Genomic DNA, 26907 nt, shown 5'->3' with positions numbered 1-26907 from the left:
TGTCTAATGCGATCCCCTTGCCATTCCCCATGAGGTGATGATAATATCGTTTTCCTCATGGACCCTCAGCTGTCAAAGAAACTTATCAGAAGATTCCTCTTTCTCCTTGACATTTGTCCTTTTATGTTATAGGTTTTGTGACCTTTAATGTGGGATTTGTTTTGAAAAAAAAAACAAATTGAAGACTTAAGAAATAACAGATTAATTTGAAAGAAAGGTGTTAATGAGAATCTTATGTTAATGTAAAAATAATTATGTAACTTTTTTGGGAAATGGAAAGGAGATTGGCTGGTTGAGAGATCTGGAGAGAAGCGGAATTAATTGCAGAAGACAGGTATCTACTAGAAATTGATCTAAGTCTTATGTGCATTGGGATATAAAGAGGAATAGTGATTACATAATTTAATTATGTCAGAGTATGCAGCCAAAGAAGTTATCTCAATGAAACAATCTAAAGGAAATCAGAAATGATGTGTTTTTATTAGTGGAAGGATATTATAGCATTCACAGTGAGCATGATCATATAGAATAAAAAAAAAAGCACCTTTCATAGTCATATCATTCTTTTACCTGTATGCCCACCCCAAGGATATTTGTCAACAATTTGATGGTGATTCTTTATATGGTGACATCATTTGTTATTTTAACATTTGATTCTGAAGCCATAGACATAATTTTCATGGTTTGGAAATTGAAGAATTCTTCAACAACTACTGGTTAGAAGCAGAGTAACACATGGTATTGCAGTTTAAGTCCATTTTTGTGTTATATTCATATATCATTAAGGTTCAAAGAGATATTAAAAATTAAATTTCTTGATTTGCTGACTATAATGCTAGAAAACAGTCAAATGTTTGGATGATCTCATTTGTTTACAAAATGATCTTAAATATTGTATGAGTTAATAGGGAAATAGAGGTTTAAATTCTCTCAGGGGACCCTGTAACCCCTAGAGAGCGTGTCCCGGTGGCGGATAGGGGAACCCACCAAGTAACAAGAATGGAAAGAAAATTTAAAACATTTGTTTATAAAATTAGACTATTGAATGACACAAATGTACAATGGCTATATGAACAAAGAATTAACCAACATCTAGATAAAATAAAACAAAATGTAGAAATAGAAAGGCTTAATATAAAAACGATACTAAATGCAGCAGCAAATGAAAGCTTAGGAAAGACCAAAAAATTCAAAAAAAGAAAAAAACTGAAGATCTGGGATGATACAATCAAAAAGAAAAAAGAAGCCTATCACAAATGGTTAAGCAGTAAAAGATTAGAATGAAATAGAATATAAAAGAATAAGAGCCATAGCTAAAAGAGAAGTCAGAAAAAGACAGAGAATCATGGAATAAATTTGTTTCTAATTTAGAACATTAAGACCCAATGTATATAACATTTTGAAACACCTAAATGCAGATACCAAAGAAAACATAAAATTAAACACTGAATTGAAATTAGAAGAATTTCTAAATTACTACACAGAACTGTGGACAGACAAATATTTTAAAAAAGACAACTGGCAAACAATTAACAAAAATGAAATGGAAATAACTGAAGAAGAATTAGAAATCAGCCTGAAAGAAATAAGGAACGGAAAATCACCTGGAGAAGATAAGCTAGGTTCAGAATTATATAAATACGCAGGAACAAGATTCAAAGGAAGACTTATTATTTTTAAATAAAATTTACTCAACTGGTATCCCCCCCAATAGAATGGAAAAAAGCAATTGTGATTCCTATCTTTAAGAAAGGTAATAGAGATGACACCAAAAACTATAGATGTATCAGTATACTAAATTCATGTTACAAAATATACAGCAGAATCTTAAATAACAAACTAATGAAATATTCCGAAAACTTTATTCTAGAGGTACAAAATGGATTTAGAAAAGGACGATCATGTATAGACCCAGCCTTCTGCCTAAAATTAATAACAGAGAAAAGAAGAGAATATAATTTAGAAACACATATTGCATTTATTGACTTTGAAAAAGCATTTGACAAAGTTAAAAGAAACATATTATTTAACATATTAAAAGAAAGACAAATACCAAATAATATCCTAAAAGCTGTCACAAGTATATATGAAAATAATCAAATACAAATAAGATTAAATCATGAGCTATCATATACAAGAGAGATAAACCAAGGGGTCCGACAGGGATGTCCCCTCTCAGCAACTCTTTTTAATATCTACTTAAATGAAATAATAATAAAATGGAGTAAAAATTTACATCAAGGAATTAAACTTTCACCTACAGTTAACTTAAACACTCTCCTCTTTACAGACGACCAAATAATAATTACAAATTCTTAAGATAACTTACAGAAAGCTATTTTAAATCTAAATGAGATATCCAAAGATTATGGTATGATAATATCAACGGAAAAATCAAAAACTATGACCTTTAAAGGACAAGATCCAGCAAGAACTAAAATAGTATTAGATAACAAGATCTTAGAACAGGTGAATTCATTTAACTACCTAGGATATATGATCACTTATGAAAATGAAAAAGATATAAACATAAAAATTGCAAAATATTTAAAAATAACAGGTGTAATTAACTCTATATTTAAACCAAACCTAGTTCAAAAACAAACCAGGCTAAAAGTATACGATACATTAGCCCTACCGGTCTTAATGTATGGAAGCGAAATCTGGACAATAAAACAAAAAGACAAACAAAGATTAACAACAGCAGAAATGAAGTTTATGAGAAAAACTGCAAAGTATACCCTATTTGATCACAAAAGAAACGAAGATATTATGAAAGAATTAAACCAAGAACCAGTAATTGAAAAAATTAAAAAATATAAACATAGATGGATGGAACACGTTCAAAGAATGAAAACAGAAAGATTACCAAAACAAGCCTTAAAGTACAAGCCATTAGGAAAAAGAAAACCAGGACGTCCTCTTAAACGATTCAACGATGACTTCTAAGGCCGGAACAGGCCATACTAGGCCTAAATCCTTGATACGTATGATCATGAATGATGACGGGGTTTAAATTTTAATTTCAACAAATGTAACTGCACACTGCAATTTAAAAAGGCCACTAAACAGGAACACCCATCTATTTCAGCAAATGTATTAACAGGTAAACAGAAAGTGGAGGAATGATGGTTGCTAATTCACTGGAACAAACCATTGAAGTACCTGTAGAATAGGTTCAGTGCTGAACCACTTGTGCCTGTGAGATAGAGGTTGAAGTGAATCTGTAAGAGGGGGAATCATCTATGAACGTAATTGCCCCTTCCTGAAGACATTGGGTCTTGTGGCTGCAGTTTCTGTATAAATCAGACAGACCGGCATCTGATGATTTGTTTTTTTTTGTGTTTGATGCATCAAAATGGGTAAAAGTCAGGAGTTAAGTGACCTTGAGCATGGTATGATTATTGGTGCCACTATCTCATAAATGTATACTCTGTTGGGCATTTTACACACAGCAGTGATTAGGATCTGTTAGGAGTGGTGTAATAACCAGACAACTTCAAGCCAACTGCAGTCCTGTGGTTGGAGCTCATTGATGCAAATGGTCAGAGAGGAATGGCAAGACTTATGAAACATGACAGGAGGACCACAACCAGTCATATCATAGCTCACTATAGCAGTGGTGGTCAGCTCATCATCTTGGAGTGCACGGTTCGTCGCACACTGTTACAGATGAGGTACAGGAGCAGACAACCATCCTGAACCCCAGTGCTGTCAGCTAAGAACAGGAAGGTGCATCTTCAGTGGGCTTGTAATCACCAACACTGGACAGTTGACAACTGGAAAAATGTTGTTTCAACAACAACCATTGGTTCAACGCCCGTATGTGTCTAATGATATCTTGATAAGATTCTTCCACTGCATTCTATTTTGTGCAAGATGACTCAGTTTGTGTATAGATTTTCCGCACCATTTGACGATGTCATCGCCCCAATCTCTGTTTGGTTTTCCTCTTTTGTTCTTTCATTCAGTCATTCCAAACAGCAATGTTTTTAATTTTCTCTCATCGTTCATTATACATATATGGCCAAATAGGTGTAGTTTCCTTTTGATTATTTTCTGCATCAGGTTTTCTTTTGGTTGTATTCGTCTGTAGATTTCCTCATTGTTCACTTTCTGCATCCAGCTTATCCTCAAGATCGTTCTATAGCACTTCCTCACGAATGCTAATGTCCTCCTTTCAGATTCTCTCAGGAGTACCCAGGCCTCACATCCATAGAGCATGCTGCTGAAGATGCAGGTTTCCACAATGTGCAGTTTAGTGTGTATCTTTATAGCTCGGCTCCTCATTATTTTGTCCATGGCTTTTAAGATAGCTGTTGCTCTGGCTATTCTAATTTTTACCTCTTTTTTTGGGTCCAAGTCATGCATCATGTGGCATCCAAGATATGTGAAGTGTTCCACATTTTGCAGTTGAAATCCTTCAGTGGTAACTTTGTTCAGTAACTCCTGCTGTCTGAATATCATTGTTTTAGTTTTTATCAAAATTGGCATTTAGTCCATATCTTTTTCCTTCTGTATATAGTGATTTCAGTGTCCTTTCCAGCCTTGTTGCATCTTCTTCAATCAGGACGATGTCACCTGCAAAGCAGAGGTAATTTATTCCCATTCGATTTATTAAAATGCCTCCACCTTCTTCTTTAATCTTATCTAGCATCCTTCCTAGATGTGTATTGAAGATGGTGATATTGGGTCCCCTTGTCTTCTGCCTTGACTAGTGGCAAACTAATCTCCAGTCATATCTGCTATCCTGACTGTTGCTTGTGCTTGGCTGTTTATATCTTTCAACAGGCTAATCAATTTATTGTTCACACCATAGGATTCCAAGACAGCCCATGTTATATTTTGGTTAGTATTATCCAATGCTTTTTGGAAGTCTATGAAGCAGCAGTATGTCTTTTTGTTCTTTCTTTGAGTTTTCTCTGCTATTAGTCTTAGTGCGAGTATTTGTTGCACTGTACTTGGATCTTATTGAAATCCGGCTTGCTTATCAGGAAGATGTAGCTCCATATGACCCTTCAGGCATTCTGTAAGTATTTTCATCAGCAATTTGCCAAGATGACTCATTAGTCAACACCCATCTATTTCAGCAAATGTATTAACAGGTAAACAGAAAGTGGAGGAATGATGGTTGCTAATTCACTGGAACAAACCATTGAAGTACCTGTAGAATAGGTTCAGTGCTGAACCACTTGTGCCTGTGAGATAGAGGTTGAAGTGAATCTGTAAGAGGGGGAATCATCTATGAACGTAATTGCCCCTTCCTGAAGACATTGGGTCTTGTGGCTGCAGTTTCTGTATAAATCAGACAGACCGGCATCTGATGATTTGTTTTTTTTTGTGTTTGATGCATCAAAATGGGTAAAAGTCAGGAGTTAAGTGACCTTGAGCATGGTATGATTATTGGTGCCACTATCTCATAAATGTATACTCTGTTGGGCATTTTACACACAGCAGTGATTAGGATCTGTTAGGAGTGGTGTAATAACCAGACAACTTCAAGCCAACTGCAGTCCTGTGGTTGGAGCTCATTGATGCAAATGGTCAGAGAGGAATGGCAAGACTTATGAAACATGACAGGAGGACCACAACCAGTCATATCATAGCTCACTATAGCAGTGGTGGTCAGCTCATCATCTTGGAGTGCACGGTTCGTCGCACACTGTTACAGATGAGGTACAGGAGCAGACAACCATCCTGAACCCCAGTGCTGTCAGCTAAGAACAGGAAGGTGCATCTTCAGTGGGCTTGTAATCACCAACACTGGACAGTTGACAACTGGAAAAATGTTGTTTCAACAACAACCATTGGTTCAACGCCCGTATGTGTCTAATGATATCTTGATAAGATTCTTCCACTGCATTCTATTTTGTGCAAGATGACTCAGTTTGTGTATAGATTTTCCGCACCATTTGACGATGTCATCGCCCCAATCTCTGTTTGGTTTTCCTCTTTTGTTCTTTCATTCAGTCATTCCAAACAGCAATGTTTTTAATTTTCTCTCATCGTTCATTATACATATATGGCCAAATAGGTGTAGTTTCCTTTTGATTATTTTCTGCATCAGGTTTTCTTTTGGTTGTATTCGTCTGTAGATTTCCTCATTGTTCACTTTCTGCATCCAGCTTATCCTCAAGATCGTTCTATAGCACTTCCTCACGAATGCTAATGTCCTCCTTTCAGATTCTCTCAGGAGTACCCAGGCCTCACATCCATAGAGCATGCTGCTGAAGATGCAGGTTTCCACAATGTGCAGTTTAGTGTGTATCTTTATAGCTCGGCTCCTCATTATTTTGTCCATGGCTTTTAAGATAGCTGTTGCTCTGGCTATTCTAATTTTTACCTCTTTTTTTGGGTCCAAGTCATGCATCATGTGGCATCCAAGATATGTGAAGTGTTCCACATTTTGCAGTTGAAATCCTTCAGTGGTAACTTTGTTCAGTAACTCCTGCTGTCTGAATATCATTGTTTTAGTTTTTATCAAAATTGGCATTTAGTCCATATCTTTTTCCTTCTGTATATAGTGATTTCAGTGTCCTTTCCAGCCTTGTTGCATCTTCTTCAATCAGGACGATGTCACCTGCAAAGCAGAGGTAATTTATTCCCATTCGATTTATTAAAATGCCTCCACCTTCTTCTTTAATCTTATCTAGCATCCTTCCTAGATGTGTATTGAAGATGGTGATATTGGGTCCCCTTGTCTTCTGCCTTGACTAGTGGCAAACTAATCTCCAGTCATATCTGCTATCCTGACTGTTGCTTGTGCTTGGCTGTTTATATCTTTCAACAGGCTAATCAATTTATTGTTCACACCATAGGATTCCAAGACAGCCCATGTTATATTTTGGTTAGTATTATCCAATGCTTTTTGGAAGTCTATGAAGCAGCAGTATGTCTTTTTGTTCTTTCTTTGAGTTTTCTCTGCTATTAGTCTTAGTGCGAGTATTTGTTGCACTGTACTTGGATCTTATTGAAATCCGGCTTGCTTATCAGGAAGATGTAGCTCCATATGACCCTTCAGGCATTCTGTAAGTATTTTCATCAGCAATTTGCCAAGATGACTCATTAGTGCAATAGTTCTGTAAGTAGTGCATTCTAAAGCCTTTCTTATGAAGAACGACAAAGACTGATTTTTTCCATTTTCCGGGGGCATACCCTGATCTCCATATTTCATTGCATAGCTTATGCATTTCTTTTGCAACCAGTTCTCCCCCATATTTTAGCATCTCACCTATTATGTTGTCATTTCCAGGACTATTGTTGTTCTTGAGATGTTTTATAGCCTTATTCCCCTCCTCTTCCAAGATGTCATTTTCAAAGATCTCTGCTGGTGAAGAGATTGCTTTTAGTTCTTTGATTACTTCTGTTGCAGTATTATTTAGTTGATTTTTATATAGTTCACTGCAATATCTTGTCCATCAATACTTGACCATCTTCATCTTTGACTGCTACTGATCTTGTTTGCCACTTCCTATTGACATTTCTTATAAGTTTATAGACCTGTCTAGTTTTACGTTCTCCATAGTACTGTTCAATGTCTTTGCAATGGTCCTCCAGCTATTTGGCTTTATCAGATCTTGCTGCTTTCTGTGCTTCATTGCATTTTTGATGGTATAACTGGTCTGCTGTCTCTGAATTATCTCTTTTAAGTTTCAGTATTCTTTTCTTTTGTACCAATTTCAGGGTTTCCCGAGTTATCCATTTCTTATTGATCTTCTCTCTTTCAGGAATTACTTCCTCTACTACTTTTTTTAGTACTGTATTCAGTCATTCTGCTCATGTTTATATTTTGGTTTTCACTTGTGGTCTCTTAAGCTTAGTTTCCAGTATGTTTTGATATGGTGTTTTTAGCTTGTGTTCATTTAGTCTTGAGATGTCTCTAGCCTTTTGAAACTTTCCTTTCTTTTTCTGTTTCAGTTTTAGTCTTATATTCGCAATCACTAAGCTGTGGTCTGAATTAATATCAGCTCTTTGGAATGATCTGCACTATTGAACTGATGTTCTCTATTTCTGATCTATTAATATCAGGTTGATCATATTCCTATGCCTGTCATCAAAGGAGCGTCATGTCCATTTACGACAATCTTTTTGTTGGAATTTGGTACTGCAAATCATCAAGTTGTTATCAGTGGCAAATTCCAGAAGCATCTCACCATGGTCTTTTTTTTTTTTTTTTTTTTTTTTTAATATCCAAATTTTCCCATCCTGTGTTATTCTGTGTTATTTTTGCCAATCTTTGCATTCCAGTCTCCTCCAATGATGAGTATATCCTGCTTCGGTATCTCATCAATTTCTAGTTGTAGATCTCTGTAAAATCTCTCAATGTCTTCATCTGCACTCTCCACAGTGGGCACTGAATCTTACATCTATTATCCTTTCACTAACTAGTTTTTATCCTTTCACTGCCTGACAGGCCTTGTTACTTAGCAGGAAACCTATGCCTGCTTCATGCTTACTTTCATTTCCTGACCAGAGAATTCTTCCACCATTTGTTTCTCCTGACAGTGTCCATTCTCGTAGACAGGCTTATACGTTGGTTATGCATTATTAAAACACTTAAGGAATAGAACAACGTAGTTAAGGATATAAATTAAATTAAACTTTAATAAATATTTTCTGATATTTCAGCAACGTCACGTTGCCATTTTCTAAAGGAACTTACAAAAAAGTTACGTGCACGTAGGCACTACAACACAGAAACTGGGAATGAAGAGATGAAGCTATTGTTCTCCTAACAGTCCTGATGGTGTCCTCTAGCGGGGTAAGTAGGTGTTCTTGGCCGTTGGGCTGAAGGTCTGCAGATGTAGGCCTCCCAAATTTGGGGCAGTCGCATACAACCAAATTTGTTGAGGTTTGGAGAATTTCTTAGGGCTGAGGCTGATTCCATAAAGAGTCTTTCAAATTTGTATTTGCTACGGTGTATCACTGTAGCTTTCTTCCACCGTATTCTGTGGCATGTATCCAGAGCATGGTCCGCAAGCCCAGAATGACTGTATTTGTGAAAACGGATGTAGTCCTTGTGTTCCGAAATTCTGATATTCACTGCCCTACCTGTTTGGCCAAAGTAAGACAGTTTACAACTGCAAGTGACCTGGTAAACACCAGGTAGGTCTAGGGGAAGTGGTTGGTCTTTAGTGGAGCGGATAAGGGATACCAATTTTCTGTAAGGTTTGTAACAGGAGGTCAGGTCATGTTTTTTTAAGATTTTGGTAATCTTTTCCGAGGTGCCTCGGATGTAGGGAATGGTGATGGATTTAGAGTAATCCTTGTTGTGGGGGGGGGATCTGTGGTTTGTAGGTTCTAATATTTTTTGGGGGGTGTAGCCATTGGCTGAGAAAGTGTTGAGGATGTGATTTAGTTCAGTGTTTAGGGCCAAGTCGTTTGAACAGATTAGTTTAGCCCTGTTGTATAGTGTTTTCACTACTCCATATTGTTGTGAGGGAGGTGGGGAATTGTTGGTGAATGTATCTGCCTGTATGGGTGGGTTTTCTGTAAACTGAGAAAACCAAGGATCCATTAGGCTGGCGGGTGACTAGTGTGTCCAGGAAAGGGAGGCTGTTGTTTTCCTCTTTTTCCAGAGTGAATTTGATTCTGGGGTGTTGGTAGTTTAAGTGTGTTAAGAAGGAGAGAAGTGTTTCAGAGCCATGTGGCCAAATAGCGAACACATCATCAACGTAGCGAAGCCATATGGTTGGGTTTTGTGGGGCAGAGGCTAAGTCTTTTTCTTCAAAGGTCTCCATAAAGAAATTGGCCAAGGGTGGGGAGAGTGGTGAACCCATGGCTGTCCCCTCTATTTGTTTGTAGAATTTTCCCTGCCAAACGAAATAGCCTGAGTTCATTGTGAACTGAAATAAGGCTGAGATATCGGGAGAAAATTTAGCTTGGATTAGCTCTAAAGTTTCCTTGAGTGGGACATTTGTAAATAAAGAGGACACATCAAAGCTGACCATTATGTCAGTATGTTGGAGTGTAAGGTTTTCTATGCTGGCTTTGAAATGGGCTGAGTTTTTTATGTGGGATGGTGTGTTGCCAGTATAGTGTGTGAGCTCTTTGGCCAAATGTTTAGCTAATTTGTATGTGGGGGAATCGATGCCATCCACTATGGGATGTAATGGCACGTTTTCTTTGTGTATTTTTGGGAGTCCGTAAATATGGGGGGGGTATAGAGTTAAATGGCTTTAATCTGTTGGTAACTTCTACAGGCCAAGAAGTGACTCTCTTAAGGATCCTGTGAAGTTTTCTAATTTGAGAGTTGGTGGGATTGTAATTGATAGGGAGGTAATTGGCCTGATCTAATAGAAGAGCATTCAGCTTACCTGTGTAGTCCTTTTGGTTAAGTACTACAGTTGCATTTCCCTTATCCGCTTTGGTGATAACTAATTCTTTATTATTCTTCATTTCCTGTAGAGCTTTATATTCCTTGTTTGATATGTTGGTTTTTGGTGGTCTTGCTTTGGAAAGGACACAGGCTACATCCAGTTTTACACTGTTGGCGACTTGATGTGGAAGGTGGCGGATTCCGCGCTCGATCTGGATCATAATATCCTCACTAGGTATTTTATTGGGAGCAATAGCGAAGTTGTGTCCACGTGACAGCGCGTTGAGTGCTTCAGGGTGACTGAAGAAAGGTTGATTACCGTGTTGGTAGCAGGTTTTGGAAAGACGGTAGAGTTCTTTTTTAATTTTTCTAACTTTTTCATCTGTCGGCAACACACCATCACACATAAAAAACTCAGCCCATTTCAAAGCCAGCATAGAAAACCTTACACTCCAACATACTGACATAATGGTCAGCTTTGATGTGTCCTCTTTATTTACAAATGTCCCACTCAAGGAAACTTTAGAGCTAATCCAAGCTAAATTTTCTCCCGATATCTCAGCCTTATTTCAGTTCACAATGAACTCAGGCTATTTCGTTTGGCAGGGAAAATTCTACAAACAAATAGAGGGGACAGCCATGGGTTCACCACTCTCCCCACCCTTGGCCAATTTCTTTATGGAGACCTTTGAAGAAAAAGCCTTAGCCTCTGCCCCACAAAACCCAACCATATGGCTTCACTACGTTGATGATGTGTTCGCTATTTGGCCACATGGCTCTGAAACACTTCTCTCCTTCTTAACACACTTAAACTACCAACACCCCAGAATCAAATTCACTCTGGAAAAAGAGGAAAACAACAGCCTCCCTTTCCTGGACACACTAGTCACCCGCCAGCCTAATGGATCCTTGGTTTTCTCAGTTTACAGAAAACCCACCCATACAGGCAGATACATTCACCAACAATTCCCCACCTCCCTCACAACAATATGGAGTAGTGAAAACACTATACAACAGGGCTAAACTAATCTGTTCAAACGACTTGGCCCTAAACACTGAACTAAATCACATCCTCAACACTTTCTCAGCCAATGGCTACCCCCCCAAAAAAATCCAAAAATTATTAGAGCCTACAAACCACAGACCCCCCCCCCCCCCCCCAACAAGGATTACTCTAAATCCATCACCATTCCCTACATCTGAGGCACCTCGGAAAAGATTACCAAAATCTTAAAAAAACATGACCTGACCTTCTGTTACAAACCTTACAGAAAATTGGCATCCCTTATCCGCTCCACTAAAGACCACTTCCCCTAGACCTACCTGGTGTTTACCAGGTCCCTTGCAGTTGTAAACTGTCTTACTTTGGCCAAACAGGCAGGACAGCGAATATCAGAATTTCGGAAGACAAGGACTACATCCGTTTTCACAAATACAGTCATTCTGGGCTTGCGGACCATGCTCTGGATACATGCCACAGAATACAGTGGAAGAAAGCTACAGTGATACACCGTAGCAAATACAAATTTGAAAGACTATTTATGGAATCAGCCTTAGCCCTAAGAAATTCTCCAAACCTCAACAAATTTGGTTGTATGCGACTGCCCCAAATTTGGGAGGCCTACATCTGCAGACCTTCAGCCCAACGGCCAAGAACACCTACTTAGCCCGCTAGAGGGCACCGTCAGGACTGTTAGGAGAACAATAGCTTCATCTCTTCATTCCCAGTTTCTGTGTTGTAGTGCTTACGTGCACGTAACTTTTTTGTAAGTTCCTTTAGAAAATGGCAACGTGACGTTGCCAAAATATCAGAAAATATTTATTAAAGTTTAATTTAATTTATATCCTTAACTACGTTGTTCTATTCCTTAAGTGTTTTAATAATGACAGTGTTCATCTTATTTCTGAAATACCCAAGATGTAACATCTGTATTTCTTGAAGCAACTGCAGTTTTCCAGTTGCCCATAGTGTATGGAACATTCCATGTACCTATTGATATTCCATCCTTTACAGGCTTGAGTTTGATTTTTTTTGTCTTTGTTTTCGGTAGCTTATTTTTCGATCCAACCCTGATTGCTTGACTGGGGGGCACGGACCTTGTTTGACCAGCTGGCATGAGTCTTTTCTCTTGTTCTTTGGCATCAGATTTCAATCATATTTTCTTTTTACTGTCAGCAAATCGACACTTATCTGACAAACCCTCAATCTTCCTTGAAGAGCTCAGGAGAGATGTAAGAAGGAGCATATAGGTTATGTTTAGGCTTAGGGCGGCCTAAGCTTGCCTTGATGCAGTACCATCATTGGACTTCTGTGGCATTTTACAGATTACTGCAGCTGTCCATTAACCCACCACGTCCCGTTACTATTGACATTTCTTGTCTGGGACTGCTTATTGGCTATTCGCAGCTAGCCACCATCTCTGGTGGCCATTCCCCGATCTGCAACCTGGGGACCTGCCCGGTGGAATGTAGCTTTGCCTTTGGGGGAAATACCCCAGACCGGGTGTTGTTTAGTCTGGTAATTCCTGGTTTGTACTGTATCATGCTATTGGCAGAACTAGAATATGGAGGCAACAGCATGAAGCCATGGATCCTTTCTGCCATGTAACAACAGCTTCTGCTGGTGTTAGGGAGCTTAATGGTGTTGGGGAGTGTTTTCTTGATACACATTAGGGCCCCCCCCAATACCAGTTGAACACTGCCTGAAAGCCACAGACTATCTTAACATCATCGCTGATCACATTGACCCACTCATAGCTGCAGTTTACCCATTGGTGTATCATTTTTTGCATGGTACATTGTCTTCTAGGAAGACAATGTACCATGCAACAAAGTATTACATGTTAAAGCCGTTCAAGGAACATGACAGCGAGTGTTCTATACTTCAGTGGCCAGATCAGACCTCAGCCCAGTAGAGCATCTTTGGGATGAGGTGGAATGAGCAGTTTGCAGCATTACATGCCACCATCCAGCATGTTGTGATGTCACCCAGCAACAATTGGATGACATCACTGTGAAAGCTTGGACAAACATCCCAAAATAAGAGGAGGGTCTGGAAAATTGTGATAAACACCTAGAACAAAAATTAATTAATTTTATGTCTTCTTATATATCCTAAAAGAAAAACAACAAATTACAATTTTTGAAACGTGAGAGTTAAAGGGTTTTAAGATATGTTCTTACTTGTGGTTATATCAGTTGCTTTAATATCATTTATGTTTTAGGTGTTTGTCAGAACTTTCCAGACTCCCCCTTGTAAGATTTAAGGCACTTAGTTAAATCAGGCTGGTCTGGTTGTCTGAGTTGTTAGCATATCTGCTCTTCAGCCATAGGCTAAAGGTTCAAATTCTACCATGGGCATAGATGTTTGTGATTGTGCTATTAACTCTGTGTGGAAAGAGCATCTGTGACCCTACCACTTCTAGCAGAAGAGTTCCTTTCAAAAACCCTCTGAGGAATGGAGGTGACCATAAGGCACCCATTGATGTCAAATGTGATTAAGAAAGTTGAATTAATTCCACAGAGAATATGGGCCATTCTAAAGGCAAAAGGGGATCCCACTCATTATTAAATCTTCTTCTTCTTCTTCTGCAGCTTCTCCCACTTAAGTGGGGTAACTGTTTCTTATGAGTCTCCTCCACACCTTCCTGTCTTGGGCTGTCACCACATCCAAGTTCTTCATCTTCAAGTCCTCTTCTACCAGCTCCCTCCATCTCTTCTTTGGCCGCCCACGCTTCCGCCTTCCTTGCACATCCATCTGCATGACCCTTCTTCCCACATATTCGTCCTCCCTCCTCATCACATGACCAAACCATCTCAACCTTGCCTCCTGTATTTTCGCTCCTAAGTTCGTAACTTTCACTGTTCCCCTGACATAGTCATTTCTCAGATGATCCTTTCTGGTCACACCGCACATCCACCTAAGCATTCTCATCTCTGCTACTTCCATCCTGCTAATGTTATTTTTCCTCAGGGCCACAGTTTCTATAGCATATGTCATAGCTGGCCTCACTACTGTCCTATAAATTTTGCCTTTCAGATTGATCGGCACCCTCTTATCACATAACACTCCAGCCATCTCCCTCCAGTTCCTCCAACCTGCTTGTATCCTGCATCCCACTTCCTTCTCACCTCCTCCATCTTCTTCCACTGTCGAACCTAAGTATCTAAAGTCTCTCACCTTCCTGATGACATTTCCTTCCAGCTCCAGGTCTGTCTCCTGGCCACCGCCCACTGCGCAACACATATACTCTGTCTTACTTCTGCTCAGTCTCATACCTCTCTCTTCCAGTACTTTTCTCCATCTTTCCAGTTTAGTTTCCGCTTCTTCTCTTGAATCTACACACAGCAAGATGTCATCTGCATACAGCATTGTCCAAGGTGCATCTTCTCTCACCTCCTCTGTTACCACCTCCATCACAATATTAAACAGAAAAGGACTTAATGCTGACCCTTGATGCAAGCCAACTGTTACTTGAAAACTTTCTGTCTGTCCCAAACAGGTCCAAACACTTGTCTTCACATTTCTGTACATTTCCTGCACCAACCTGACATATTTCTCTGGCACCTTCTTCTCCCTCAGACACCTCCAGACTTCTTGCCTTGGCACTCTATCGTATGCTTTCTCCAGATCAATAAATACCAGATGTAGCTCCCTTTGTTTCTCTCGATATTTTTCCATCATCTGTCGTAACCCAAAGATAGCATCTGTTGTTGATCTACCAGGCATGAAGCCAAATTGTTCCTTTGCAATCTCCACCCCCTCCCTCAATCTACCATCAAGAACCCTTTCTAGGATCTTCATTGTGTGGGACATCAACTTTATTCCTCTGTAATTTTTACGGTCTTGTGCATCCCCTTTACCCTTGTAGATGGGAACAAGAGTACTTTATTATTAAAGTACTCTTGTTCCACTCATTATTAAATACTGTTCCTAATAAAGTGGCCACTCAATCTTATGTCACTTGTTAGAAAGGTATTATTAGATAATACAGGTTGAATGTTCATTTAAAAAGTTTTAATGAATACAAAGGATTATTTGGGTGTTTTAGTTGAATAAGGAATTTATATTCAGGATTTTTGTAGGTTTGATCGAAATTTTAATTAAGGTAACTTCACTTGTAGGAGAAAAGAAGTTATATCACTATTATACTAGTTTGTGGTAAGATCAGTTCTGAATATTACAGTTTCTAGCATCATCAGATGTTTCCTAGATGTTGGAAGAAATGAAGATATTCAAAGAAAATATGAGGTGGTATCAAAACATTTCGACACTAGCTCTGTTTACGAGAAATTACTTTATTTATCTACGTTTACACACTATCACCTTCAAAATAGTCCCCTTGCATATCAATACAGCACTCCCAGTGTTCTTGCCACTTCTGGAATGTGTCCTGGAAGTCTTCTTTTCGAAGCATGTCAAGCACCTTCTGCAGTTCGCTCTGGATCCCCACAATGGTGTCAAAAAACGGTGACCTTTGAGCTGGATCTTCATCTTCGAGAAGAGGGCAAAGTCTGCAGGAGCCAAATCTGGCGAGTAGGGTGGGTGCGGAAGTGAGATCATGTTGTTTCTGGTGAGAAACTCACGTGTGAGGAGAGCTCGGTGACAGGGTGCATTGTCGTCATGGAGCATCCAGTTTTTTTGCGTGCCACAAATCTGGTTGCTTTCGCTGAATGTCCTCCCTCAGATGCCTTAAAACCTGGCAGTAGAACTCGCTATTGGCGATCTTCCCCCTGAGGACGAATTCTCAATGCACAATGCCTCAAATGTCGAAAAAGCCGACGAGCATGCACTTGGTCGAGCTGCGGACCTGCCTCGCCTTTTTCGGTCGTGGAGATGGGCTCTTTCGCTGTGAAGACTGTTGCCTCATTGCAGGGTCGTACCCATACACCCAAGTTTCGTCACTGGTAATGATCCTCGACATGAAGGATGGGGCATCCAGAGCATGCTGACGGAGTTGTTGGCAGACTTTGACGCGGTGTTGGGTTTTGGGGATGAACTTGGCAGCAACACGGCGCATGTTCAAATCACGTGAGGATTGCCTGGACTGTTCCGTATGACACACCGACGATGGCAGCAATGTTGTGGAGTGTTCTGCAACGATCCTCATGCACAAGTTGGTGAATGGTTTGACATTTTAGGGGGTTGAAGGGCTTTCTGATCTCTCATCGTCTTCCAGTGATGTTCTTCCTCTCTTGAAGCACACGTGCCACTCAAAACACCTCGAACGACTCATTGCTGCATCCCCCTAAACTTGCCAAATCATGTCAAACGTCTCTGTGGCAGATTTGCCCAGTTTCATGCAGAATTTCATGTTTGCTCTTTGTTCTAACTTGCTGTCCATGATGAAATCAGATGTGGTAACACAGGTGATCAGAATAGCATCAGTTGCACAGCTCCCAATGTACATAGGACGATGTCTTTTGGCACACTGATTTATGAAGGTAGGTGCTCTGTGACTGCACGTGCAGCCTTGTGCTGCCATCTGTCTCGATACTTTTTGATATCACCTCGTACATTAACTTAAATGTGTTTGATCTTTATTCTGGAAAAAAGAAAAAAACTGCTAATGCCTATTATACCCTATAGCAGTGTTTCTCAAACTTCAGATATCCGCGTACCCCTTCTTAAATTTTCATTATTACCAAGTACCCACTTATCAAAATAATAATAAATAAATAAAATATATTTCGTTGTAAATGTCTAAAACTAAGACTCTGAAGACTTCCAGGTCAGGCACATTCCACTAGATTGGATGTTAGAGTAATTCCTAGTGGATTCACAGACGAAACATCAACTCGGCTGGATGATTTTTTGGAGACCAATGAGGAAATCTCACCAGAAATGCTTTGGGAAGGAATCAAGATGATAATACAGGATACAGCGAAGACGTATCTCGGCCCAATAAGAAAACTAAGAGACTGTGGATATCAGATTCAACATGGGAACTAATCAAAAGAAGGCGGTTGGAAAAACAAAGAGACACAGGGACCGAAGAATCAAAGAGATTACATAGAGAAATCAGAAAAGCCATCAAGCAGGATAAGGAAAAGTTCTATACTAATAAATGTGGAGAAATAGAGTTCCAGATGACAAGGCATAATTATAAAAGGATGTCTTATTTAGTTCGTGACTTAAAGCACAAGTTCAAGCCTAAATTGAATTCTATCAAAGACAGGAATGGATCATTACTAACAGAAGAGTTGGAAATCAAAAACAGATGGAAAGATACTGTGAGGAAGTGTACAGCAGAGTGGATAAAGAAAATGTGGAGTCCTCCCGCCAAGAAAATTTTGATTTGGAACCTTCTCCACTTAGGCATGAAGTTGAAAGAGCAGTTAAGCAGCTCAATAGCAATAAGGCCCCAGGTGCAGATGAAATCCCAGCAGAGTTAATTAAGGCCACAGGAGATGGAGGGATAAGAGTGTTTCATAGATTGATTACAAGGATATGGGAGACAGGATCATGGCCTAGAGACTGGAAGAAGTCAGTTTTCATACCACTACACAAGAAAGGTGATATGAAGGCATGCAAGAATTATAGAACTATTAGTTTGATATCTCATGCAAGCAAAATTTTATTAAAGATCATGCTAAATAGGATTGAGGCCAAAGTTGAGGCAGAGATGCCCGAGGAACAAGCAGGTTTTAGGAAAGGTAGGGGCACCAGAGACCAGATCCTTTGCCTTAGACAGATCATAGAAAAATATAAAGAATTCAGACTCCCTCTGGTAATGTGTTCCTTAGACTACTCTAAAACTTTTGACTGTGTTAAGCATGTGAAACTGTTGGAAGTAATGAAAAGAATGGGTTTTCCTCAACACACTATCAGGTTGATAGCCAACTTGTATAAGGAGCAAGAAGCCACAGTAAGAACAGGTGTTGGATTGACTGACTGGCTTCAAGTTGGAAAAGGAGTTAGGCAAGGATGTTTACTTTCTCCTCACTTGTTTAGTATATATGCAGAGGACATCATGCATGAAGCATTGGATGAGCTCAAGGCAGGAATTATGATAGGAGGTATATTGATCAGTGATCTGAAGTACGCTGATGATACAGTACTCCTTTGTAATGACATGGAAGAACTAGGACTAATTCTTGACAAAGTTAACAAGATCAGTAATAACAGAGGACTTCAACTCAATTCTAGCAAGACAAAGATCATGGTTCTCAAAGGAAAAAAAACAGAGAAGCTCTTGAGAAACAAATGTATCTTAATGGAGAAAGAATTGAGTAAGTCAGCAAGTTTGAGTACCTGGGATCCATTATTAATGTGAAGAGCTGTTCAGAAGATGTCAGAAAAAGGTTAGGAATGGCTAAAACAACAGTCAGAGACCTGTCTAAAATCTGGAAGGATGGATCTATCTCCATGGGAACAAAGTTGAGGATTTTGAATGCAGTTGTTTTTCCAACAGCAACTTATGGATCCGAGACTTGGAACCTAAAGAAGGCAGATAAGAAACGGATATCTGCTTTTGAGATGTGGTGTTACAGAAGGCTGTTGAGGATGTCATACACTGAAAGGCGTACAAATGAGTGGGTGTTAGAAAAGATTAGTAGAACTTTAAGGCTCCTTAAGGATATTGACAGAAGAAAATTAAAATATTTTGGACACATAGAAAGGATGGAAGGAGGACTTCTCAGAACAGTAATAGAAGGTAAAGTTCCTGGAAAAAGAGGCAGGGGTAGACCATCAATGAGATGGATGGATGGCATGTGTGGAGTGACTGATCTTCAGAGAGTTGAGGCTGCCAGAAGGGCAAACAACAGGACTACATGGCGAGGCCTAGTGTGGAACATCATCGAGCATCGGAGTGACCATACGGCATCTGTAGATGCCCAGTGAACACAGAGAGAGTAAATGTCTATTTTATTTGAATTTAGATGTACATGTAAACAACAAATATGATTTATTTTTATTAGAACAAACTTTATAAAGATACTATAAATTTTTACTTGAAATAATTTATCATCAATGAGAGGAGTTAAATTGCTTATGGTGAGATAAGAATTTGGCTCCATAGTTGTCAATTTCAATCTTAGATGTGTTCGACATCTATATTGCGATTCCTCTTCTTCGTCTTAATAAGGGGCGAAAATCCAACTTCGCACAGATATGAACTTGGAAATAGATAAATGAACCTTAGAGCTTTGTCTGTTAATTTAGGAAATTCATTCTGTATTTATAGCCAAAATGATGATATTGTATTCTCGTTGTATTTATTTTTTAGGAAACCATCAGAAGCTAGTTCTAAAAGTTGTTCTTCTATTGATGATAGACCCTTTGGCATAGATTTGTTGATATTGAAAGGGTATCTTATCCACTCAATATTAATGTCCAATTCAGGGAAATACTTTTCTAGTTTCATTTGTATGTTTTGTAAATGCTGCATGATAATAATTTTCACATCATCATCAATTTGTTCATTTGAACTTGCGAGCAATTCATGAAGAGATGGAAACTCATCACATTCTTCATTACCAACCCGCATTTGCCATTTTTGCCAACGTGGTGTTCACTTTACCTTGGACATGAAATATAGAAATTTCCTTGCCTTGTAAAGATAAATTAAGACTATTTAATACAGTAAATATATCTGCCAAAATATATCTGTCTACAGACCTAAGAACTTTTCTTAGGTCTGTAGACAACATTTTTTGTAGTCAAAGTCTCCCTGTGTATGCAACATTTGTCGACTTTGCATCTGGTGCAACAGCTGGAATCCTTGAAACGAACCTTTTTTTAGATCCGACCATGGATTTTGCTCTATCCGTGCTTATTCCAACACAAATTTTCCAATCAAGCTTGTTTTCATGCATAAAGGTATTTATACTGTTGAATATTTCTTCTCTTGTTGTATGATCTGGCAAGGGTTGGCAATATAAAAGGTCGTCATGAATTTTTTGATTTTTTTCGTACCTAACGAACACTAGAAGATTTGCAAAATTTGTAATGTCGGTGGATTCGTCTACCTGCAACGCATAATAACGACTCTTACGTATATCGGATAACAATGTTTGTTTTATATTTTCAGCCATTTCAGTGATTCTTCGATGAACAGTACTATTTGAAAGGCAAATTTGATCAAAAAATTTTTTTTGCATTATCTCCAATCATAATTTCTGCTATTATTTTTGCTGCAGGCTTGACCAAAGTTTCACCAATTGTTTCCGCTGCACCACTTTTTGCTATTAATAGCGACACATGATATGAAGCTTCTAAAGCCTTCATATTTTCATCTCTTGACACGATTGACATCACTTTTTGAGATTATTTAAAATTTTTTAGTTTATTTTGAAAAAATTCGACAGGTTTGTCCTTTAATCCATTATATATTGATTTAAATTAGATGGTTTCGTGCTTTCATTTTTTAAAGTTATCACCGCAAATTACACATAATGGAATAGGTTCCTCTTCATTTCCCATCCATGAAAATCCACATTTCAAGTAATTTATATCGTACTTAAGAAGTTTTCTCATCTTCTTCCTAGTTGGTTCTTTAGAAATGTCAGACGACACACCCTTATCAATTTCACATGATCCATATACAATATCAACGTTTTCTTGTTGCTGACAGCTACTTGTATCTGCTATGTTCCTCTCTTTTGTGCATTTTAAAAATCCAATCTTTAACCAATGATCCATATTTAAGAATTTGAAAGCTAAAAAAATTACCGTATTTAAAGACCAGTCCTTCAACAAATGACTAGTGAAAGCAGAGCTCGAAACAGACAGCAATGGTAGGTCAATAGAGATAAAGCAGCTATGAAGCAGCACCAATAAAACACGTATCGCGTGTTATTATTCACGTTCAATGCTATTTTAGTTCATCATCATCATCATCTTCTTCTTCCTTATACCCTCTTTTACCTTGCGGTGTCGAGGGTCCATTGATCATCGGACATCACTCCGTTTACAGGATAAGGTGGTCAGCCCTATGTCCCGGTATATCCTATGGCCTGTAGTGTTAAGTTCTCAAGGCCAGTTTGCCTGCTTTGCGGGATGAAAAACCCCAGAATAAACTGAGGAAAAAACCCTGCTGTCCACGCCCAAGACTGGCTAACTTGGCTATGGCTGAGGAAGATCCTTCAGCTCCTCACGTCACCGACGGGAATCGAACCTAGGACACTCCTTCCCCAGGCATATGGTTGCGAAGCGCACAGCCACTAGGCTAACCGTGCAGACACTACTTTAGTTTGTAACTATAATTTTTAGAATTTACAGTTAAGATCTATTTTGTGATATGTTTTAACCTCAGTGCATGTACCCTGACGATGCCAACAGCTTAAGTTTGGTAAAACTAGTCGGTATTAAAATACTTATCCGTTTACACTTGATCAATGTTTCCAAATAGTTATTTACATTAAATTTATTATAGTCTAACCAAGTGCAAAATAAACTTTCAACATCTTTCTCTAAATCCAGAGTAATTTAATAATAAGGAAGTACACCAGTTGGCAACTTGTATAGGTAAATATGACCTCTCCATTGCTTCTGTCATAGTATCACTACTCTGGGTCCGCCTCCCACTGACAAGATCTCAATAAAGGTTGAAACCGGTCTAGGTAGTGGCCCTTCCCTTAATGCCTAGCAGTATACATGTCCGCAAGGAGATGTGCTTTGCATTGTGGAGATACTGAGACAAGGATTAATGAGAGTTTGGTCCACCTTACCTCAGTCCTGAAGATATTTTCAGGTGCAAACTTTGTTTGCTTACACTTGGATAAAGGATTAAACTAAATTTATTATAGTCTAACCAAGTGCAAAATAAACTTCCATCACAATGGCTTTCTTTCTTTGTTTGCATTATGGATGAAAGTGCCACTTTCATAGGGGCTAAAAAGTTATCACTTTTAAAGTTTTTTGTTGATTATATCTGTCTTTAATTTCCAGTTTTTCTTGTGTCATATATATACATATTATACATACATTATCTAAAAATAATTGTTCAGACATCTGTATTATTTAAAGTTATGCAACAATCCAGCAGTCAACCCCTAATATTGGGGTTATTAATAACATAAAAATCAGTGTGCAGATAATAGGAAGCAGTATTTCATCATAGCAGTTGAATACAGGTGGTAGGACAACACAACGTGAACTCAGTGACTTCGAGAGAGGTGCCATTGCTGCTCAACTGGAGCATCCAAAATCAATGGTTGGTGATGTGATCAACAAATGGAGACATTCTGGCATCACTAGTGCTAGAAAACACGCAGGGTGTTAACATGGATGGCACACAAAAACCAGCTACAGTTGGCACAGACCATCCGTGATGAGTTCCAGATCGCCAGTAGCACTATGGTGAGCACTAATGTATGAAAATAACTCCATTTACTGGGTGTCCAGGGAAGAACAGTGGCACATAAGCTGAACATCACAACAACGAACAAGGCAGTTATCTGGCATGGTGCAAGAGCATCTGAACTGGACAGTTGACCAGTTCAAACGGTACTCTGGAGCGATGAATCAAGGTTCACATTTCTAGTCTGAGTGTGGGCATGGAGGCAGCCTGGTAAACGCTTGTTACCACAGTGTGTTATATCCACAGTAAAGTTTTGGTGGTGGAGGAGTAATGGTGAGCATTGCATTCAGCTTGTTTGGAGTGGGACTACTGGTTGTCGTGCGTGGTTCCATGAAAGCAGCTCATTACCTTGATATTCTGGATAATCAGGTGCTGCCTACACTGTGGAGTTTTTATGGAATGGACCCATGTTACTATCAAGACAACAATGCCACAAAGCTGCAGCTGTTTATGGAATGGTATGAAGAGATGGGTGTTAAACGACTGCCCTGGCCTGTGGGACAATTGGAGCGGTGGTTGAGGTCCAGAGCAGCATGTCCTCAATCTGTCGCTGAACTCAGTAATTATTTGATGGTGGAATGGAGACAAATTCAACCTAATGTCTGCTGCACATTAGTGGAAAGTCTCCCTCAAAAGGTGCAGGAGGTAATAAATCCAATGGTGAACATACCCAATATTAGGGTTTGCGTGCTGGTATCAATTGTAAATTGATAAAGTGTCTGAACAATTATTGGTAGGTGGCATATATCATAGACAATAGATGCTTCTATAGCAAACACCTAAGAATCAGAAAAGTAGTTTGCTATAGGGAATAGCTAATATAGAAAATATTAGCAAATATAGGGAATTTGATTAACGACACCTTCCCTTACTCCATTCCTATGAAACAAAGGATGTGTCGAGAATGATTATTAGGAACCATATACTAAGCACACAGAATGAAACCATACAATCATAAAAAGTACAAATGCATACAGTAATGGGAAACAAAAAAAAAAAAAAAGGAATAGAAGAGTAGGAAATTATAAAACTGAAAATTCAGAATTAATGTTTACATTTTGAAATGTTACATTAGCTTAATATCACTTATCTGAACTGTTCATAATAAATAGTATGTACCATTAAGATTAAATTAAAAATACCTAAAAACTTCAGCAGTCAGTTGATTTTATAATAGTCACATCCAATTACTAAGAAGGCAGAGACACAAGTAACAAACATTGAATTGCTGCATTGGTGAGCGTAAAGGGAGGGAAAAAGTGATGTGATTTTTGCATCTGGTGTTCACAAGTCAGCTTCCTAGTTGGGCACACTCAGTGATTGCCAGTTTGTATAAATTAATATAGTTCTCTACAAACTGTAAATTAAAGAATTGTGGCATAATATACAGCTATCAACTAATGAAGTTTAAAAGTTATGAACTTTATGTGGGTTGTTCATCCATAAACTAAAATTGCTAAATTTTGCCTTTAGAATTTTAACTTTTAAAAATTGTAAACTTTTAAAAACTGCAAATTTTTTATTTTAATAGTACAGCCTTCACATATTTAACTTATGAAGATTTCAGGTAACTGACATTCATTTAAGCTAATGTGACATTTCACTACTTCATGCTCTGTTGTGTCAGTATTTGATTTTCCTATAATTTCCTTTGTTTTATTTATTGCCATTTCCTTTATTTATGGTTCCTACCAATTCTTTGAGGTCTCTCATCATGGTACAGTTTCCCACCATTTCCTTTGTCTATTGATTGTAGTGTCATTTGCTAGGAAATTCAGTTTGCTGTCATGAAGGCTGTGAGCTGTTTGTAATAGTGAGCTTAAAATAGCATTGCTTCTTTGGGACTTAGACTAGGAGTTTTTCTTAGTTTGTTATAGTGGATAATTTAATTATAGTGGTGTTCACTGTAGTGTACATCTACTGTATATAAAATAATATCCTCTTTAAAAAATTACAATGAAAATTTCTAGCCTATTCAGATTAATATGGATAAAATTTTGCAAATTTCTAATTATTTTCTTTATGACTATTTAGGAAAATGAAGAAGAAATAATAGAATTAAGAAAAGGAAAATGTCGAAAGGCTGCTTACACTGGTGGACTAGTTTTAGACCCCAAAAAAGGTGAGTTTTAATGGCTTTTTTTTATTTTAGAGTACTTAATTAGAGGATCTGCTGTTTTAGAGTTTGGTATATCTTTCTCTGTTCTTCTTTAATAGATTTTACTTCGCAAATATTGACAAGGAGATAGGCTCTCATTTATTGTGGAGGCTTTACCACGTGCCTTCAATTTTCCAGTGTTACTCTTCCCTGTTAAGATTATTTTTCACTGGAAATAAAATAGGTTTATTATTTTATAGTGTTTCTATTTGGGACAGATAGCACAAATTAACTAACCCGATAAATTAATTGAAAATCATTATAAACAAATTAAACTTACCAATAAATTATATTCTGTTCCTTTATCCAAGTGTAATCAAAGAAAGTTTGCAATTAAGTATCTTCATGACTAGGCTACTTGTATATAGAGGCTGATGACTTCATCAATTGTCTTAGTATCCCATAATGCAAAACAGATCCTTTTGGACATGTATAATGCTATGCATCATGAGAAAGGCCAATATCCAGACTAATTTCAACCTTTATTGAAGTCTCTTCTGTGGAGCAAGACCCAGAAGAGATACCAAGATTAAATTAATGCAGATATCATATATTTCCCATATATAAGTAATAAAATGGTGTATCACCTTTTTATAAAAATTCTTTGAATTTTGCAATAGATATAGAAAATTTTTTCACCTTGTTACAAATTAAGTAATTTCAGCCTTGGTATCTCGTCTTAGTCTGGCTCTTATTGATGGGACCTCAGTAAAGGTGGAAACCACTTTGGTTAGTCATCTTTTTGGATCTTTCCCATACACTGGAGAAAGATGAAAGCATGCAAAATGAGGGGGGAATAAAACACATTAAGCAGCAGGTGACAGAAGGTAATTGTGGAACAAGAACATTGGATCTAGTAATAGCATCTGAGAATCTTTATATAAATGAGGTAGCTGTTTTGCTGACAGTTGGAGAGAGAGTGACAAAGCTAGTTTTAACTCAAGAGATTGCAAAGCATGTAATAGCTTTACATAGAAAAAGGAATATATGTGAAACTGAAAGTTGGAGGCACTTGAAACAGTCCTTAGCATGAAAAACTGCATGGGATGGAAACAAGTTATATAAGACTTCGAAGCAAGAGCTGTAAAAAAAAGTAAATGTGGATCCATTACCATTTTAAAAGGTGTGGACATAATGATTTACATGCACGAACATAATTCGTGCATGTAAATCACATAAAGAAAAATAAAACATTTAATATAAAACTTTTTTTTTTTGTGATGAGAATCTCTTCATGTAACTAATCCATTCTTACCTCATGCAACTGACTCATTTCTTTTTGTGTGTTCACTCTGATGATGTGATGGGATACAAATAAAATATAAGTATTTTATATTAAATGCTTAATTTTTATTTATATAATGTATGTGTAAAGGGTTTCTGAACGCGCAATGGCCAAAAATTAATTCAGAATTTGAGGCTGTTCTAATTCTTTATGCAAATGGTAAAATTATATGTATACCAAAGAATTGTTTTAAAATTAATTTCTTTATGATTTATTATTAGTAATTGTTTGATTTGTATACCTATATACCCGGGGTCGCGTAAAAATTTCTAGGGTGAAAAGGGGTCGTGAGTGGAAAAAGTTTAAGAAGCTGGCTCTGGAACAATCTTCTTTATTCTCAAATTACAACCTGCAGTTCTTCAAGAAAAATGCCAATAAACTGCTTTCTCAGTTCTCACCTGCAGAACCTATAACCACATCAGTTCTGTGGTTATAGGTTCTTCAATCTGTTGTATATGGGATCAGAATAAATTATATATATGAGAACTGTCTATTTTTTTTTCATTATACTGTTTTGTAATTTAATTTTTCAACTTATCTTTAATATATACAGTAGTGAACAAATTAATCTGAACAAGCCAAATATTCGTCAAGTTTTTGGTTTCGGTTTACTATTTTCGGATTTTTTTCTTAGTTCACTATTTTGGTTGAGTGCCTCATGTTTTAACTGTCTCTACAATGTTTTTTAATAGTGTAAGCAAGTTGGCATTCATAGTATTTTATTCATTTTCTGGAGCTATAAAATGGATACATCTCCAAGAATGCATTCAAAAATATGTACTCCTTCTTAGCACACATCCATAACTCAAAGACAAATTGCCAACGAGTGTGGTCTTGGTTT

The 26907-nt window shown here is 37.9% G+C and overlaps 1 protein-coding gene across 4 annotated transcripts in view; it reads left to right on the top strand.

Annotated features, from left to right (window-relative positions):
* The window catches only part of PolA1 (DNA polymerase alpha catalytic subunit), a 561406-nt gene that overhangs the window by 353313 nt on the left and 181186 nt on the right, over window positions 1-26907 (top strand). For all 4 annotated transcript variants that reach the window (XM_090402430.1, XM_090402431.1, XM_090402428.1 and 1 more), the window contains one exon: window positions 24658-24745. In XM_090402430.1, the coding sequence (XP_090258556.1) occupies window positions 24658-24745 (88 nt within the window). The remainder of the gene's footprint in view (window positions 1-24657; window positions 24746-26907) is intronic.

Source organism: Typopeltis vanoorti, chromosome 13, assembly GCF_054136105.1.
Source record: "Typopeltis vanoorti isolate ZY-2024b chromosome 13, IOZ_Tvanoo_1.0, whole genome shotgun sequence".
Lineage (NCBI taxonomy): Eukaryota > Metazoa > Arthropoda > Arachnida > Uropygi > Thelyphonidae > Typopeltis > Typopeltis vanoorti.
The sequence above is the reverse complement of the archived record's forward strand: the minus strand, read 5'-3'. Positions and strand labels throughout refer to the sequence as shown.